A 19,647-nucleotide genomic window follows, 5' to 3' on the forward strand; every position below is an offset into this window, starting at 1 on the left:
TTGTAACGAATCCGGTATGTAACTGGCAGCCAGTGCAGTCTGCGCAGCCCTGGTTGTATGTGCTCCCATTTTGGGAGCCCCAATAACAGCCTAGCTGCCGTGTTCTGCACCAGCTGCAGCTTCCGGATTCAGCACAGAGGCAGCCCCATGTAGAGGGCATTACAGTAATTCAGTCTCGAGGTGACCGTTGCATGAATCACTGTTGCTAGGTCCTGGCACTCTAGGAAGGGGGCCAACTGCCTTGCCCGCCTTAAATGAAAGAAGGCTGACTTAGCAGTGGCTGCTATCTGGGCCTCCATTGATAGTGAAGGCTCCAGTAGGACTCCCAAGCTCCTGACCCGGCACGCTGCTTTCAGCAGCGCCCCGTCAAAAACCGGGAGAGGTATTTCCCTCCCCAGAGCACCCCAGCCCACACAAAGGACTTCTGTCTTCGCTGGATTCAGCTTCAGCCCACTCAGCCTTAGCCAGGTTGCCACGGCCTGCAGTGCCAGGTCCAAATTCCCTGGGACGCAGCCAGGCCGGCCATCCATTAACAGAGAGAACTGGGTGTCATCTGCATATTGGTGACACCCAAGCCCATACCTCTGGGCAATCTGGGCAAGGGGGCGTATATAGATATTAAATAGCATCGGTGAGAGAACTGCTCCCTGAGGCACCCCGCAATCTAGTGTGCGCCTCTGGGAAAGCCCGCCCCCGATTGCCACCCTTTGTCCCCGATCTTTGAGGAAGGAGGAGAGCCATTGTAAAGCCGACCCCCTAACCCCTACGTCAGTGAGGCGGCAGGTCAGTAGCTGATGGTCGACTGTGTTGAACGCGGCCGACAGGTCTAACAACATCAGCACCGCCACGCCACCTCGATCCAGGTACCGTTGGAGGTCATCTGCCAAGACGACCAGCACTGTCTCCGTCCCATGACCTGGACGAAAGCCAGACTGGCAAGGGTCTAGGACGGAAGTGTCATCCAGAAAATCCTGCAACTGCAACGCCACTGCCCTCTCAATAATTTTACCTAAAAACGGTAAATTAAGAGACCGGTCAGTAATTTGCCAATTCAGCTGGGTCTGCTGTACTTTTTTTTAGGAGGGGGGGCGGACCATGGCCTCTTTCAAGGGTGTTGGAAAACACCCCTCCAGGAGGGATCTATTTATGATGTCCCGTAAAGGACATCTAAGCTCCCTCTGGCAAGATTTAATTAGCCAGGAGGGGCATGGGTCCAGATCGCAAGTTGTTGGGCATGCAGAGGAGAGAATTCCGTCAACTTCCTCCAGGCTGAGTGGGTTGAAGTGGTCCAGAGCTAAACCGGAAGACAGGCACGGAGCCTCCAGTTCATGTACTGTATCCAATGTGATGGGCAGGTCCTGGCGGAGCGACGTGATTTTGTCTGCAAAATTTTTTACAAAAGCCTCACAGCCTATTTCTGATTCTCTAACATTTGGTCTGCCTTGAGGCAGTGTGGTTAGGTATCCAATTATTCTAAACAATTGTGCCAGGTGCAAATTTGCAGACGCAATCCTGGCCGCGAAGTAGTCTTTCTTCGTGGCCTTGACTGCCATCTCATAAGACCTCATAAACATTCTATAGAATGTTCTCGTCGCTTCGTCACGAGTGCACCACCACTGCCTCTCTAGTCATCTGAGCCCTTGTTTCAGCTGACGTAACTCCAAGGTATACCATGGAGCCAGCCTCACACGAGGGCGCAGAGGGTGTCACGGTGCAATCTCATTGATCGCCCTGAATAGCCGGTCTTGCCAGGCATCAACCAGGGTGCCAAGGGAACCGCCAGGGGGCCAGGGATCCCGTAGGGCCATTTGGAACCATTCCGGGTCCATCAGGCTCTGCAGGCGAGCCAAAATAGGCTCTCCGCCCTTACGGGGTTGAGGCAGCGTCTCCATATGGGCCTTGAGGGCTAGGTGATCCGACCATGGCACCGCCTCCATCGCAATATCGTTCACCCGAATCCCGGACTCAAAGATCAAGTCTAGCATGTGCCCTGCCTGGTGCGTAGGAGTCGTAACAAATTGAGAGAGTCCTAATGTCGCCATGGAAGACACCAGATCCAATGCCCGATTGGAGGCCGTGTCGTCAGCATGGACATTGAAGTCACCCAGGACTATAAGCCCTGCGTACTCCAACGCCCAGCCCGCCACCGCCTCCATCAGGGATGGTAAGGCGCTGGGTGGTGCATTAGGCGGACGGTACACCAGCCAGATCACCAACCCCTCTCCGACATCCCATCCAACTAGATATTATAAAGCCTGAACTACGAAGAAACTGTTAACTGCTTGAGATACAATATAGCTCATGTATATATTTCCCATTCCCCAGTTGAAGACGGTGTGTGTACGTTAATAAATTTCTGTGGTTTACTTTAAAGTTCTCTGGTGCCAGTATATTGGGAAAACTATCAAAGTTGCTGTGGTCCCCTACAAACTGAGTTTATATCCATTTGAAAGCAAAACAAAACCCCCGAAGAGACTAGTATTGAGAAATCCATATTACACCCACCCCTTGAGTTTCATAGTCATGAGGTAAAATTTCGAGAGGAGGAACTGAGGCGGAAGAGAGGCTAGGGTAGCCATAGGCCGCATATAGAGGTGATCCAATGAGACCGCGAGGCATGCTGTTTTACCTTCCTTCCCCAGGGGACAAAGAGGGAGGAGCCTCAGCCACTAGTAGAGCTACAGAGCTAAGCTCCTTCATTGGCTGAGGCTCCTCCTCTCTCCTCCTCCTCCTCCCTTGGGGGAAGAGGGAATGAATGAGGAGAGGCTGCTTTGCTGGCTGGCTTGTCACAAGGGAGAAACACAAAACAAAGACAGCAGAAAAGGGAGAAGGAAGTAGACAATGGCCAGTTGCTGGCGGGTCTGATTGGAGCCCTCTGGGGACTGGATCAGGCCCGTGGACCGTATGTTTGACACCCCTGATCTAGAAGATCAAAGGAAGGGGGTGTAGCTGATGAGAAAACTCCCCCCCTCCTGTTTATTTATTATATTTATATCTCACCTTTCTCCCTAGTGGGGACCCAAAGTGGTTCACATCATTCTCCTCTCTCCCATTTTATCTTCACAACAACCTTGTGAAGTAGGTTTGGCTGAAAGTGTGCAATTGGCTCAAGATCCCCCAAGCAAACTTCCATGGTGGAATGGTGATTCAAACATGGGTTTTCCAGATCTAAATCTAACATGCTAATCACTAACCACATTGGTTCCTATTGATCTTCAAGTGCTACAAAGAGGTTCTCTTTGGCTATCTTATTTCATGTTTCAGCCAAGCTCTAAATGAAAAGCAGATTAATCTGTGAGCTGCCTGAACCTAGACACTGTAGCTTGCAAATTTGGGGGGAAATTCTCAAGGACTGAAGGGATTTTAAAAGCCAGCTTCCTTTCTGTAGAGGCCTCTATTGCACCTTCATTATGCTGAAAAGCTACTGCAGAAGCCTTTAGCAAATAGCCTGGGCATTAGAGTTACTTCATCCTTAAGCTCAAGGACGCTGACTGGAAGCCTAGTTGAAAGGGTAAATTCAGAAAACTTAATTAACTAACTTAGGTGTTCTGAGGCAGCTTTCTTTTACAAAACTTTCTCCCAGGCTGTCTGAACATGGGTTGAAAGCCAACCATTGGTGATACATATTTTTAATACAGCACATGATCACCAAAACAGGATCTGGACCATTTCAATTTAACAATCCTGTGCAGAGCCAGTATTCATACAGATGCCTGAGACAAACAGGGACTAAACTATTACAGTCTTGCTCAGCTTTTCAAACATATTGATTAACAGTTGTTAGGGAAACTTTACTAGTTTAAATGGACCCTTAAACAGATGATAATTCCTTTGTTCTATGTGGAAATATCTGAGGACCCAATTTTAGTCTGCCATCTAGTGTAGTGGTTAAAAGTGTCGGACTAAGTTTGAATCCCCACTCATGCCACGGAAACTCACTGGGTGACCTTGAGTAAGTCACTACAGATGAACACAAACCAGTTTTTGCCTTTTTCATGGCTCATGAACAGAAGATGGGTCTACCGTCACAAACTTCCATGAGCTTTTAAAAACAGTTTGTGGAGATTTCAGATGGAGCAGAAAGCAGGGGTTTCAAGTAACCCTTGCTTTCTGTTCCCTCCTAAAGCTTCAAAAACAGCTGTTTCAGGCTGTCTTGTGCAGCCTCTTTAAACTTTAAATGGACTGCAGAAGACAGCCCAGACGGGGTCTGCGCACAACTGTTTTTCAGGCTTTCTGCAAACCCGGTTTCAAGGGAAAGCAGTCTTTTCAACAGGGTCTGTAGGGCTATAAACCACAAACTGGTTCAGTTTGCAAAAAACCCTCCTGGCCAAGCCATGAACCACTAATTAAAGTGCAATTTCTCAGTTTGTGCCCACCCTTTCAGTCACACTCTCTCAGTCTAATAGCATTGTTGTGAGGATAAACTGATGGAGGGAAGACTGTTGTAAGCAGTTTTGAGTCCCCCACTAAAGAGAAAAGTGGGGTATAAATGAATTACATAAACAAAGAAACTACCAAGCAAAGGCTCCAGAAGCTAGCAGGAATAAATGCAGATATTTTATTAGAAGAATATTAGAGGGCTTTTGAACCAGCAGATACCTTTCTTGGTGAAAGTAGTTTTAAAAGTTTGCTCAGTCCTAAAACATATTCTTATAATTACATATCCACTACACAGAGAGATCCAGGACCAGAAGCAAACAAAAACGGTTTTCAGTCTAAAAAGATGAACACTGACACAAATGGAAGTTAAAAGCATATTGGATGGCAAAAGAGGAACTAGTAAGGAAAGGATTTAAGATGACTCCTCAGCCATCACATAAATCAATGCCACTGCTGGAAACATAGGTCATTTAAAGTAGTCTTTGATGTCAGAACACCTTTTTACTTCTCAAGCAAGATGCAAGATTCTCACTATTTTTAGGCACCCCACCTCCATCTAGTCACACAATCCAGGATAACACACTGATTACTGTGGAATAACACACAGCAAATGCATACAATATGAAAATACATGTGCCTAATTAACCACTATCAGATTTCCAAAATCATGCTTGCATTAATTCCAGACTTAAGCTTTATTTGCTGCAACCCACCCCACCCCCCAAAAAACACCACTTGCATTTCTTGAAGCAAACTATGTATATTTTTGCCCTGATTTCCTGGCTTGTATACCATCCTCTCTTCTATGTACTCCTGGCCAATAGTTTAGCATCACAACCACCTTGAGACGTAAGCCAAGTTGTGTAACATGCTGAAAGTCATCCAGGGAGCTCCATAACCAGGATTTCTCACAGCTAAAGCAAACAGACAGCAGAGTATTCAGCACACTGGAACAGATAACCTGGGCTACTTTTATTTTGTCATCATAGTAATTTATCATCAAAGCCACAGGCCACACCAAAAGTCACTGTCCACATAAAGACAGCTGGAAAGCTGTAAATAAAATTAACAGTGGCATAATTGTCATAAAATGTATTCCTAAGATATTGCTTTAGCTACTGAAGAAGATTTTACACACAAAAAACCTCATGTTAATAAACTTCATGCCACAAGTTGTAGAATTTGGATTTCTTTCTACATTATGGGTAAAGCTATATATCTGTGCATTTATTCTGCACAGTTGATTCTGCTTCCAAGAGGGTATTTTGAAAAGTCTGGGCTAAAACCTCCCCCCCACCCACCCTGAGATATGAGATGAGGAACAGAAAGTCTGTCATGGAAAAGAACACACAATCGTGCAAGGCAGCAGAGCTACCATAATGGCTGACATTTGTATTTAAGGCTTTCAAGAACACAGGTCACTTCCAGTTAGCTAAATGCAAAACTTCCTATGGTACTTTCTCACCTTGATAGACTGATTGCCTGTAGTTCATCTTTGCATGTATTCACCCACACTGGCCAAGTAGCATGGCCCCAGCTGAGTCAAGCCCAGTTTGGGTGGTAGGTCACCTCACTTGTCACTATACTCCCTCTCCCACATTGTTTCCTCTTTTCCTTCTCCTGGCAGCCCCAATATACTTGCCTTTCCTGACTTCCTTCTGTCCTTCCCATGCACCAATTACCCTAAGAACATAAGAGAAGCCATGCTGGATCAGGCCAATGGCCCATCCAGTCCAACACTTTGTGTCACACAGTGGCCAATATATATGTGTGTGTAGATATATATATACCCACACATACATACATACACACACACACATACACACACACACTGTGGCTAATAGCCATTGATGGACCTCTGCTCCATATTTTTATCCAATCCCCTCTTAAAGCTGGCTATGCTTGTAGCCGCCACCACCTCCTGTGGCAGTGAATTCCACATGCCAATCACCCTTTGGGTGAAGAAGTACTTCCTTTTATCTGTTTTAACCTGACTGCTCAGCAATTTCATTGAATGCCCACGAGGTCTTGTATTGTGAGAAAGGGAGAAAAGTACTTCTTTCTCTACTTTCTCCATCCCATGCATAATCTTGTAAACCTCTATTATGTCACCCCTGCAGTCAACGTTTCTCCAAGCTAAAGAGCCCCAAGTGTTTTAACCTTTCTTCATAGGGAAAGTGTTCCAAACCTTTAACCATTCTAGTTGCCCTTTTCAGCACTTTTTCCCTACTTTTAATCTGCCCTCCCCGCATCTTCAGCTATATTTATCATTTATTTACTTTATTTATATCCTTTCTCCAGAAGAATGGAGAGCCAAAGCATTTTACAGCTCTCCCTGCTTCTTCATTTTATCCCCACAACATCCTTGTGAGAAGTTAGACTGAATGGGTATGACTGGATCAAAATCACTCAGTGACCTTCCACAGCAGAATAGGGATTTGAAGATCCTAGTCTGAAACTAACCACTACAACACATTGGCTTTCATGTGGTGGCTGCTGTTGACCAAGTCTGGTGGCTGCTGTTGAGTGTGACACACAAGTCAGGTGATAGCAAGTTGCCCAGATTCCTGCCAGACCCAGCTCTGAACAGTAATCCATCAAAAGTCAAAAGAACTGTAGAAAGAGCCCTTCCCTCCCCCACCTTTTACTGACAGAAACCGGCCTGAAGTCTAACAACACAGTTGTAGTTGCCTAGCAGTGGTAACTGAGGACACTCATTTATTAAAGCTATAGGCACTGCTTTTATTATTTGGGTTTTTTAAACACCTCTGTGTATTTTTTTAAGACCAGATTTTGGAGTGTTTGACTTTGGAGCCATGAAGAGACAAGACATATTTCTACAATCTTCAGATTTAAGTATCCACAGATCTGGTTTAAGATTAGACTCAGACATATTGATTCTGCTTTTGTCCTAATAGCCTCAGTGTCCTACCTGATCTCAATAATGTCCTATGTAACTCTTACTCTTGTGATCACCTTGTCAGAAAGGTCAAACTGAATGAGTTAAGCTAGCCCAATGTCACTCAGTGAACTCTGATTATAGAGCAATTTGAATCTGGGTAGTCTTGTCCAATGCCTCAGCCACACTGGCAGAGTTACCCACTTCTAAATCCATTTAAGTTAATGGGCTCAGAAAAGTGTAGTTCTGCTTAGGATGACTCTTTGGGTCTCATGTATAAAGCAGATGTTAAGATATGCAACTACCTAAGGCCAATGTGTCAAGAATTTTAATATGACAGATGAAACATGAGCACAGAGATTTCCTTAAAGGGAACTCTCAAAGATGTAAAGGTAACAATGGCTTCTCTCAGTCAGGGTTTTAAAAACCAGCCTACCCATGGCCACAGGGCCAAGGAATGAATAAAGGACACGTTTAACACAGCATGTCTGCTCCAAGGCATAAACAGATGTGCTGCTACATTCTGAAAGTGCTGCCAGCTACAGCGATGCTCTGCTTGTAAGCTGTGCTAAGAGGGAATTACAATAATTGAGCCTTTGGGTCATGAAGGGCTGAGCTGCTGTTGCAAAGTCATCACAGGATAAAGCCAAAGCCCTCATGGATTGCACAACTATATCCAAAGCATATTTTTTCAGTCACAGTCAAGCCTACAGTCTGGGACAGCTGTGAAAATGACACAGCCTGAAGCTTCACCAAGGGTGCATATTCAAGATTATTTAATGCAGACCAGTAAAGCCACATATTGGCTTAGAGTACCAATATGTGGCTTTACTGGTCTGCATTAAATAATCTTGAATATGCACCCTTGGTTAGAGTGAATAAAAAGTAGATGTTTTCTTGTTTTTTTAAAAATTCAGATGCGCAGGTGCACACACAGAACATATTCTAAATTATGTACTTTGCTTTTTTCAGGCATGGAGTGGGGATCACTAAAGGAACACTGATTAATCACTGGGGCTCCTTCAATGGCCAGACACCGGGCAAGGCTTATGCAAGGGACAGCTAACATCAGTTCAGTAATTGTGGACTGTAATCTGGCATTCAGCATATAAATGCAACATCTTTCAACTGACAACCACCACTTGAACAGGAAAAAATCCTTTCCAGGCCTCATGGCTACAGTGCAAAAAACTCCAGGTTGTATTCTGCTCTGTTCATTTAATGGTGGTACATTCTATTACACAAGGCATATCTCACCAAAATAAAATGCTCCTCTGCCACTGGGACATGCATCCCTCAAGTGAGCAGTAGAAGAACACGACCCCCCATCCTGTGTTTTACTTCTGTACTATCTTAGTATAGTTTGCCTCCATTTTTTGCATATAGATGTTGATTAAGAATACCACCATCAAAATTAGGTGCCTTGATCTAAAACATACTGGAATAAAAGCCCCCTGAGTATCCTGCAATGTCAAAATTCAGGATTCTTTGATGCAGTATATGAAACTATAGTTCTGAAACCAAATGGCAAATAAGTTTTAACCATACTAACAGTACTTAGTCATAATACATAAATGTCTTAGCCATTTTTTTTTATTCTGAAAAGTGGTAACTACAGAACACTAAACCTCTAATACTATACTTTGTGCCTGCAACACACCATTGTATCTAGCAGTTTCTGTTTTATCCTCCAGGAATATTTTGGGTGGAAATCATAGTAAAGAATAAATTTATAGTTTCCATGTAGAAACTTACCTGAAGGGAAAAGGTTATTTCATTTCAGTAACTTGATTTAGTTTTCCACTTGGTTGCTGGACAAAACATACCAAAATTGTTTTCATTGAAAGAACTAGATATTTAGAACTTACTTAGTTTTTTGAATCCAAATGCAGTAATCTGTGATATAGAGATCATTGAGAATATATGAAGGATCGTTTTCTCGAAAAATCTTGTGAATATCTAACAAACATTTCAAAACTGCACTTTTACCTGTAAAAGAAGAGAAAACTTTTTAGTTTGACACAAATTTTCCTATAACTTTCCAATCTAAGCAGGTGAATGAAGTATGAAAAATGCATTATTAATAGCATGCTGGTAAACCTCCAGATTTTTTTAAAAATGAGATAAATTATTGTCTTTTGGATTTATCAGTAACTATTAATATGGCCTCTCATGGACTGCTGCCTTGTCGTGGTGAGAGAACTTGTGCGATTCAATGAGGCTGTGGGCTATGCCATACAGGGCCACCCAAGATGAACAGACCACAGCTGAGAATCCAGACTAAATGTGATCCACTGGAGAAGGAAATGGCAAACCACTCCAGTATCCTTGCCAAGAAAACCCCATGAACAGTAACAAAAGGCTAAAAGATGTGGCACTGGAAGATGAGCCCCTCAGGTCAGAAGGTGCCCAATATGCTACTGGGGAAGAGCATTCAAGTAACAACAGAAAGAGTGAAGCGGCTGGGCCAAAGCCGAAAGGACACTCAGCTGTGGATGTGTCTGATGGTGAAAGAACAGTCCGATGCTGCAAAGGACAATACTGCATTGGAACGTGGAACGTAAGATCTATGAATCAAGGTAAGCTAGATGTGGTCAAACAAGAGATGGCAAGAATGAACATCGATATCCTGGGAATCAGTGAACTAAAATGGATGGGAATGGGTGAATTTACCTCAGAGGATCACTACATCTATTATTGTGGTCAAGAGTCCCGTAGAAGAAATGGTGTGGCCTTTATAGTTAACAAAAGAGTGAGGAAGGCAGTAATGGGATATAATCTGAAAAATGACAATGATCTCAGTCCGTATCCAAGGCAAACCATTCAATATCACAGTAATCCATGCCCCATCCACTGATGCAGAAGAGGCTAAAGTGGATCAGTTCTACGAAGATGTAAAACACCTTCTAGGATGAACACCAAAAAAAGATGTCCTCCTCATCATAGGGGACTGGAACGCCAAAATAGGAAGCCAAAAGGTAACCAGAATAACTGACAAGTTTGGCCTCCGAGAACAAAATGAAGCTGGGAAAAGGTTAATAGAGCTGGTCACAGCGAACACCTTTCAACAACCTAAAAGGTGACACTACACGTGGACATCACCTGATGGGCAACACAGAAATCAGACTGATTATATACTTTGCAGTCAAAGATGGAGAAGCTCCTTACAGTCAGAAAAAACAAGACCTGGAGATGTCTACGGCTCAGATCATGAGCTACTCATTGCAAAATTCAGGCTTAAACTGAAGAAAACGGGGGAAGCCATTAGGCCATTCAGGTTTGACCTTGATCACATCCCTTATGAATATACAGTGGAGGTGAAGAATAGGTTTAAGGAACTAGAGTTAATAGACAGAGTGCCTGAAGAACTCTGGACAGAGGTTCATGACATTGTACAGAAGACAGCAACCAGCACCATTCCAAAGAAAAAGAAATGCAAGAAAGCAAAGTGGCTGTCTGATGAGGCTTTACAAATAGCTGAGGAAAGAGAAAGGCAAAGGTGAAAAGGAAAGATTCACCCAACTGAATGCAGATTTCCAGAGAACAGCAAGGAGAGATAAGGAGGCCTTCCTGAAGGAACAATGCAAAGCAATAGAGGAAAATAATAGAATGGGAAGGACAAGAGATCTCTTCAAGAAAATTGGAGAAATCAAGGGAACATTTCGTGCAAAGATGGCCATGATAAAGGACAAAAATGGTAGGGACCTAACAGAAGCAGAAGAGATCAGGAAAAGGTGGCAAGAATACACAGAAGAATTATACAAAAAGGATCTCAATGTCCCGGACAACCATGACAGTGAAATTGATGGCCTTGAGCCAGACATTCTGGAATTTGAAGTCAAATGGGCTTTAGAAAGCATTACTAACAACAAAGCGAGCGGAGATGATGATATCCCAGTTGAGCTATTCAAAGCCCTAAAAGATGATGCTGTTAAAGTGATGCACAAATTATGTCAACAAATTTGGAAAACACAACAGTGGCCACAGGATTGGAAAAGATCAGTTTATATTCCAATCCCAAAGAAGGGTAATGCCAAGGAATGTTCAAACTATCGCACCATTGAACTCATTTCACATGCCAGCAAGGTCATGTTAAAGATCCTACAAGCTAGGCTTCAGCAATATGTAGATCGGGAACTACCAGAAGTTCAAGCTGGGTTTCGGAGAGGTAGAGGAACTTGAGATCAAATTGACAACATTTGATGGATTATGGAGAAAGCACAGGAGTATCAGAAAAACGTCTATTTCTGCTTCATTGACTAAAGCCTTTGATTGTGTGGATCACAACCAACTGTGGCAAGTCCTTAAAAGGTGGGAGTACCAGACCACCTCACATGTCTCCTGAAAAACCTGTATAAGGGTCAAGCTGGCCTGGATGAAGCATAAGCTAGAAATAAGATTGCCAGGAAAAACATCAACAACCTCAGATATGCAGATGACACTACTCTAATAGCAGAAAGTGAGGAGGACCTAAAGAACCTCTTGTTGAGGGTGAAAGAGGAGAGCACAAAAGTAGGCTTGAAACTCAACATCAAAAAAACTAAGATCATGGCATCTGGCCCCATCACACCTTGGCAAATAGAAAGGGAAGACACGGAAGTAGTGACAGACTTCACATTTTTGGGATCCAAGATCACTGCAGATGGTGACTGTAGCCATGAAATTAAAAGACGTTTGCTTTTTGGGAGGACAGCTATGGTGAACCTGGGCAGTATAATAAAAAGTAGAGATATCAGCCTGCCAACAAAAATCCGTATAGTCAAAGTGATGGTATTCCCAGTAGTAATGTATGGCTGTGAGAGCTAGACCATAAGGAAGGCCAAGCGCAGAAGAATAGATGCTTTTGAGATGTGGTGCTGGATAAGACTCTTGAGAGTCCCTTGGACTGCAAGAAGATCAAATCAGTCAGTCCTAAGGGAAATCAACCCAGACTGTTTCCTGGAAGGTCAGATACTGAAGCTGAAGCTAAAATACTTTGGTCACCAAATGAGAAGGGAGCACTCACTGGAGAAGATCCTGATGCTGGGAAAGACAGAAGGCAAAAGAAGAAGGGGACAGCAAAAGATGAGATGGCTGGACAGCGTTATTGATGTAACAAACATGAATTTGAGCAGACTTCGGAGGATGGTGGAAGACAGAAAAGCCTGGCGTGACTTTTTCCATGGGGTCGCAAAGAGTCAAACTGGACTGTGCGACTGAACAACAACAAAGTAATAAGGCCCACTGAAAGAAAAATAGAATGGGTTCTAGAAAGAGGCTCTGGGTGAATGCCCCCCACCCTTGCTGTCTTCCCATCACTCCCCTCCCACCTCAAGGGGAGCTGATCTCTGCCATCTGGAGAGAAGTTGCAATTCTGAGTGATCTCCAGCCCTCACTTGGAGATTGGCAACAGTGGTTCTTCAGGAGGAAATGATATTGTGCCTGTCTGAGGTCTCATCCCTCCTCAAACCCCATCCTCTCCAAGCCCCACCCCTTGGCAACCCTTTATCTGCCTCTCTGACTTCAGCTTTCCCCCTCCCTGCAGCCTCTACATAGGAAAAGGACAGTCTCTCTACAAAGTGTTTAGTGGGAACCAAAGCAGCTTAACATCATTCTCCTTTTCCCCCTTTGATCTGCATAACAACCCTGTGAAGTAGATTAGGCTGAAAGTCTGTAACTGGTCTGAAATCACCCAGGCAGCTTCCACAGCAAGAACCTGGGTCTGGCAGACCCTGCTCTGAAACCCTAATTCCTATGCCACACTGGCTGTCATAGGGGGGGGCTACTGCTGAACAGTAGCAAGCAGCCAGGTGCAAGATAGCCAGCCCCCAGATGGAGCCTGAAGATCTCTTGGGATCACAACTGAACTCCAGACAACAGATTTCTCTCCATCCTGGAAAAAATAAGTGCTTTGGAGAGTGGACTCTATGGCATTCTATTCACCTGAGGCCTCTCCCTTTACTGACAAAAGCAGCCTGGGTTGCCTAGCAACAGCCTCTGGTTAGCACTTCCCAGACAGCAGTCATGAGCTCTAAGGAAACACTCCCAACAGGGCCTGGTCTTCCTGGCTAGTTCTGTGGCCTTTGGAGGCTGTGTGTGCTGGAAGGCCTTTTGTAAGGCCAGAGTAGCTCAGCAGCTATTTTTGAGGCCAGTTGACAGAGAGGACACAGAGAAGAGTATGAGATGCGGCTGTCTCTGAGGTAAGACTGTTTCTGGCAGTTTGTTCAACATTCCTGGGCCTGCAGTGGGCAGGGGATAGCAGAGTCAGCCATTGAGAGGCCAGAGGGGATGATGTGTGATGAGCCAACAGTTGATGCCCCAAAGGCCCACCCAGTTCAAACAAATCAGTTTGCTCCATTTTGCCACCGGGATATGTAAGGATTAATAATTCCAGTTCCTACAAACTATAGATATACATCACTCAAGCCCTCTCAAGATAACTCCAGATGCAGAATATGAACAAAACTGGTATTTCATATTATACCTACCAAAACAAGAAATGTACTACCACATGAAAGAGCAGAGATGCAGTTCACACAAATTTTTGAGTTCTCTGAAGTCCACAGCAATAGAAATTAATGTGCAGATTCTGAATTCCTTTATCTTTTAGTAACTGATTCTGGACTACATCTGGATATAATTTGTCAGCAATACAATCTTTACAATGGAGACCTTCAAAAATGCACACAACTCCATTCAGATGGCTCACTAACACTTTTATATGGAGATCTTTCTAGAATGATTGTACCACACCAGATCTGAGACAGAGCAGACCGAGGATAGAGGAATGTCTGCAAAATGAACAACTAGAAACAGATGACTATGTATGTTAAAAAAAAAAAAAAAACCTTGCAGTTTGGAAGCCAAGGTGAAGAAAAGCTCCCATCTGGATGATTAAGAAAAGGATTAAGGATGATTAAGGATATATCTTTTGACTATATGACATGACTTCACAGAGCCACAGAATCTTGTTGAATTCTATCTCTATCTTTTGGTGTGTTTGCTGCTCCTCTCAGTTTGGTGTCATCTGCAAACTTAATGAGTAGTTCCTCCACACCCTCATCCAGATCATTTATACAAATACTGAAAAGTACCAGGCCCAGAACTGAGCCCTGTGACACGCCACGGGACACCTCCCTCCATTCAGGTGAAATGCCACTAACAACTACTCTTTGAGTGAAGTTCTCCAACCAATTCCCTATCCACCTAACTATCCTAGAATCCAGTACACAGTCCTCTAGTCTACCTTGTGACTTGTTAGAATGGATCCCCCAGACATAAGTAACATAACACACTCTTAAATTGTCTAATGATGTCTCCTGTAAGCAAGTGTTGCATTTTTTCCCTGTTTTTTCTGGATAATGTTGCTTGTATGTCAAGAAGACTATTTTTAATTTTAAAAAGCTTCTTTTCATTATAATGTTGAGGTTTTCTGTTACAAACTCCAACAACATTTTTAAATAAGTTAATGTCTTAATACATCATAAACATTTATTATAATCAAGAGATCAGTCAAGAACAATTTAACATCACAGTGCCTTAATAAACCACCTTATTTGGAACCCTTGCGTTTGTGTCTTCCTACTTCCCCCCCCCGCACCCCTGCCACACACTGGAGTGATAAACAGAGATCAACAAGCTTAGGTCAGGAAACAGCAGGAAGCTGCACTCTAAACGAGACTGAGCGTATTTGTAATAGTTTGAATAAAACTATTATTGGTGGAGTTGGTGCATAGATTCATAGAAGCATAGAATCACAAGAGTCTATACTTTTACCTTTTTGTTAACATACCAAACAATAAAATGGTGTCTATTACAATGCTGTTGTACAAACTGGATGCAAAGATTCCTTCCTTTCAGGATTCTTTAATTTTCAAATATAGGATTCATTAAATCCAGCCTGACGCATTAACCATTCTTAAAGTTGCAAAATGTGTGAAGATCTAATAGAATTTTTCCACCCCCACTAAAGACAGGAAGAAAAAAGTTCCCCATGACTTCATAATTTCAGGAAGTTTATCACAGTCATATTTATAGTCTATCATCATATTATAGTTCATCACTTTATCATACTTATAGTCTATCATCAAGCAAGCCACTATTCTCTCTTCCTCTGCCCCATATAAAATTAGGGATCACACAACCCTACAACCAGTTTACAAACTGGTCAACAGCTTTTGCCCACTTAAAGTTTAGTAAATGTTGTGTTTCTGGCTGCTACATGAAGTGCCATCTTTCTCCAAAGCAATTGCAAAGAACAAAGTAGGAGTCAAGTTTCACCTTTAAAACCAACAAAGTTTTATTCAGAATGTAAGCTTTCATATGCATGCATACTTCTTCAGATGAGGGGATTCCTTTGTCTGAAGAAGTATGCATGCATATGAAAGCTTACATTCTGAATAAAATTTGTTGGTCGTAAAGGTGAAACTTGACTCCTACTTTGTTCTACTGCTTCAGACTACGCGGCTGCCCACTTGGATCCAACTGCAAAGAAGCAACTGAACTCCTACAACACAGTTCCCCATGCGTGGCTTGGTTTGTTCTGAGCAGGAATTCATAGAAGCATAGAATCATAAGAGTTGGAAGGGACCTCTAGGGTCATCTAGTCCAACTCCCTGAACAATGCAGGAAACTCACAAGCACCTCCCCCTAAATTCACAGGATCTTCATTGCTGTCAGATGGCTATCTAGCCTCTGTTTAAAAACCTCCAAGGAAGGAGAGCCCACCACCTCCCGAGGAAGCCTGTTCCACTGAGGAATTGCTTTAACGGTCAGGAAGTTCTTCCTAATGTTGAGCTGGAAACTCTTTTGATTTAATTTCAACCCACTGCTTCTGGTCCTACTTTCCGGGGCCACAGAAAACAGTTCCGCACCATCCTCTATATGACCGCCCTTCAAGTACTTGAAGGGCGGTCATATAAAGGGTGGTGCGGAATTGTTTTCTGTGGCCCTGGAAGATAAGACCAGAAGCAATGGGTTGAAATTAAATTAAGCATGAAGGAAGTAATTCTAACCCCTATTGCAAGATTAGATGCAGAACTGTCTCATTTTTCAGTAATAACTACAAACCCTGAAGCATACTGGATTACAATTTATTTAGTAAAATGTTTACAGATTGCCTCTCTTAAAGAATGTAAGCAGTACACAGTTTATAAGTGCTATACAGTGAAGAGACAAAGTCAACAAAAACAACAAACATGCAGTTACTGCAACTTGACTAGAAAGAGCTATCAGAAACCCACAAAAAGCCCTCCAAATAGGACAGCTTCACACTCCTTCTTGAACAGATAGGGCAGCAGTTTGTCCTCTCGGGGAAGCCTGTTCCAGAGCATCACAGTGATGAGGCAATGCTGAGGAATGGGCTGATCCTGTATGCACCTGCATGATCAATGGCACTGCAGGAAAAGCTGCAGGGAGGAGCATTAGTGAAGGATGGGTGAGTGGGCTAGGGTTTCCAACCTCCAGGTGGGGCCTGGAGTTCTGCCAGAATAATAACTGATCTCCAGACTACAGAGAACATTTCCCATGGGGAAAATGGAAGTTTAAAAGCGCAGATTCTATGGAAACAGACTCCTGCTGAGCTTGGTCCCCTCACAAAATATACCCTTCAAATACCCCGCCCCTATTCTCCATGGATTTCCCACCTTTGAGTTAGTAAGAAAGGTGGGTAACCCTGCTGGTGGGGATATTTTTAGATTGGGTTTTAAAGTTTATTGTTTTATCAAATTGCTTTTATATTGTTGTTACTTGCCTTTGGTCGTAAGAGGCCAAGGAGAAAGCCAGGTATATAATATAAACATAAATAAATACTCAGGCATTTGGTAGTTGCTTGGAGAGGCATAACGGGCATTTGGGGAGAGGTGAGGATCAACATGCCACAGGGTTGTACGCTCTTTCATTTCTTGCTCCACAGCAAACCATATGCGGCTGCAACATTCTAACTGGTCCACCCAACTATGGTTTGCCAAGGAAGAGGAAGTGAATCAGAGCATGTAAAGGAAGAGAAGACAGTGTGGAGGCCCAAGGATCAAACACAAACAGTCGAGCCATGGTTTGGCCATTACAGATTAACCAAACCTTTATCTAGTGTGCTTGTTGTTTATCGAAAGTTGGTATTTCAGATTACCTAGTTAGATAAGAAAACATATACCATTTCCTATAATGTAACAATGGCAATCTAAAATTTGTCTGGTTACTACTATTGCTGTCAGAATGCCATCTCAAAGGGATGTCGGCAGAAAAATGTAACACTTTTAAAGAGGAAAAAGTCCAGTTTCAGAGATACATTAAGCAGGTTTTTAAAAGCCCAAGTTCCAGTCCCTTCAAAAACCCTGACTGAGATTTCTAGTTGCTTTTGCGAAAACATGTCTCCATGTCACTATTTCCTAAAATGTTTGTCATTCAGGGAGAATACACAAACATGTGATTTATCAACTTGTTTATGTAAGGAAAAGACTAAAAAGGGAATAGCAGCTTCTAACGATTCTAGGTCTTGTTCTTCCCCATTGCCCCATGCCTAAGCGTGGCAAGAATATGAAACGTTAAGTGATAGATCAAAAGTTTCAAGTATGCAACTCAAAACTCCCCCTGCTGTCCAAGATTTTGAGTTGTGTTGCTAGCTGGTTACAGAACAGAAAAGGTACAGAGCCTGCAGACAAAGAACGCACTACAGAAAACTGCTTATGGCGAGAGAAAACATGCAAGAAACTGCAGCCTAGACCATTGGAAGAATTATTAAACAAATGTCAGCCTTCATCATGGGGTTTTTGGGGGGGGGGTGGGGAGGAGAGAAAAGACAGGATGTAAGAAAAACGACTTGTCCTACTTGTACTTATTTTATTTCTCATTGTTGAACACAGGTTTACTGCAAAGTTCAACTGGGGAGATTATCACTGTTTATTTCAAAGAGTAAATGCTTTCAAATAAGTAAACTCTTAAAGATGAAAGATTTTCAGGGGGAAATGGCAAATAAGTAGCCTCATAAGCAATAGCTGCTGCAATCTAAGAGAGGAAAAACTACGGGAATAGCTGAACCAACACTGATATCTGAAAACATGGATTTGAGTTCCCCTTTTCTTCTGAGTTTGAAATTTCAAGTATATTTCCCGAACCACTTCAGATGCATTCCCCAATCCAGATAACATTTGCCAAGATTTGGTCTCATTACACTGAACACGATGTCACAACAAAGGGCCAGACCAAACATGAAAATCTTCAGATGGGTCGTGTTGATATTTAAATTTGGAAAACAGGCAAGGGGGCACTATGAATTTGATCTCCCTTCATCCTCTTCTCCACAGTTGCCATTTCTCTGATATAAAACAGCTTTCCCTAATGGGGCTAACAGAAAAATTGGGAGAGCGATTTAAATCCAAAAATGGTATGGGGGAGAAAAGGACAAGATGCTGCTATTCAAAGCACACCGTGTATCAAAGTAAGTTGCATAACTGAATCACAAGTGTTTGCCCTTAATTTTGTTTGTTATCTATAAACAGAATTATGCTGTTTCTGCTGTCTAGAATCTAGTATACTTTCTCCCCTGCAGGTGCCAGTCAGTTTATTCTTGTCCAAACTGCAGCAGTGGTGCACAAGACAAGAGGAAGTGAGAAGGCAAGGGTTTTGTGTCTCTCCCCCCACCCCCACTGCAATCCAGATGAGTTGCATTTGTGCCAGGCTGCTGCAGAGTTCAGGAGGAAAGCAACCATGCTGTCCTGTCCAGCTGAGGACTTCTGTGTCCTCCTCACAGGTCTCCAAGGCATGCAACAGCTTAGTTTCAGTCATGTGGCAAAAGACCCTTGTGCCATGGCTGCAGCTGCTGCCAAAATAAAATCTGCAGTTACTCAGATCTCCAATGGTGTTACCTAGCCCTGCACACTTTCTAAAAATACTTGGCAGGCACCAAGAAAGGGGTCAGCACACACTATTTTGGGAATCCCTGTTATATGCATTTTTGTATTTCTATATCTTTATTTAGTTATATTTTGCTTTTCTCCCCAATGGGGCTCAAAGTTGATTACAACATTGTTCTCTCCTCCTCCATTTTCTTAGAACAGTAATCCTGTGAGGTAGGTTAGGCTGAATGTGTGTAATTGGCACAAAGTCACCCAGCAAACCTCCACAATAGACCAGGGATTCAAAATAGTGCTGTCCCAGGTTCTAGTCCAGCATTGTATCCACTACACTACCTATGCACCCTCCCAACAGTGTCATCTCAATTATTCTGGTTTATTGGCAAAATACATTTGTATTAAAAGTCTTGGTGTCCTTTGGTCAGAATAATGTAACCCCAAAAAAATGCAACAGGCACATGTTGGAAATGTAACACTTGTTTCCTCATGTTCTATTGGATCTGATTTTAAAAGGCAACAGGCATAAACTGTTTTATAAGC

The 19,647-nt window shown here is 43.1% G+C and overlaps 1 protein-coding gene across 1 annotated transcript in view; it reads right to left on the reverse strand.

Annotated features, from left to right (window-relative positions):
• Positions 1-19,647, reverse strand: part of SHQ1 (SHQ1, H/ACA ribonucleoprotein assembly factor) — a 112,012-nt gene that overhangs the window by 39,549 nt on the left and 52,816 nt on the right. Inside the window, exon 11 of the mRNA XM_060239555.1 lies at positions 9,148-9,268. Within this exon, the coding sequence (XP_060095538.1) occupies positions 9,148-9,268 (121 nt within the window). The remainder of the gene's footprint in view (positions 1-9,147; positions 9,269-19,647) is intronic.

The sequence above is a fragment of the Heteronotia binoei genome, chromosome 5, assembly GCF_032191835.1.
Source record: "Heteronotia binoei isolate CCM8104 ecotype False Entrance Well chromosome 5, APGP_CSIRO_Hbin_v1, whole genome shotgun sequence".
In the NCBI taxonomy this organism is placed as follows: domain Eukaryota; kingdom Metazoa; phylum Chordata; class Lepidosauria; order Squamata; family Gekkonidae; genus Heteronotia; species Heteronotia binoei.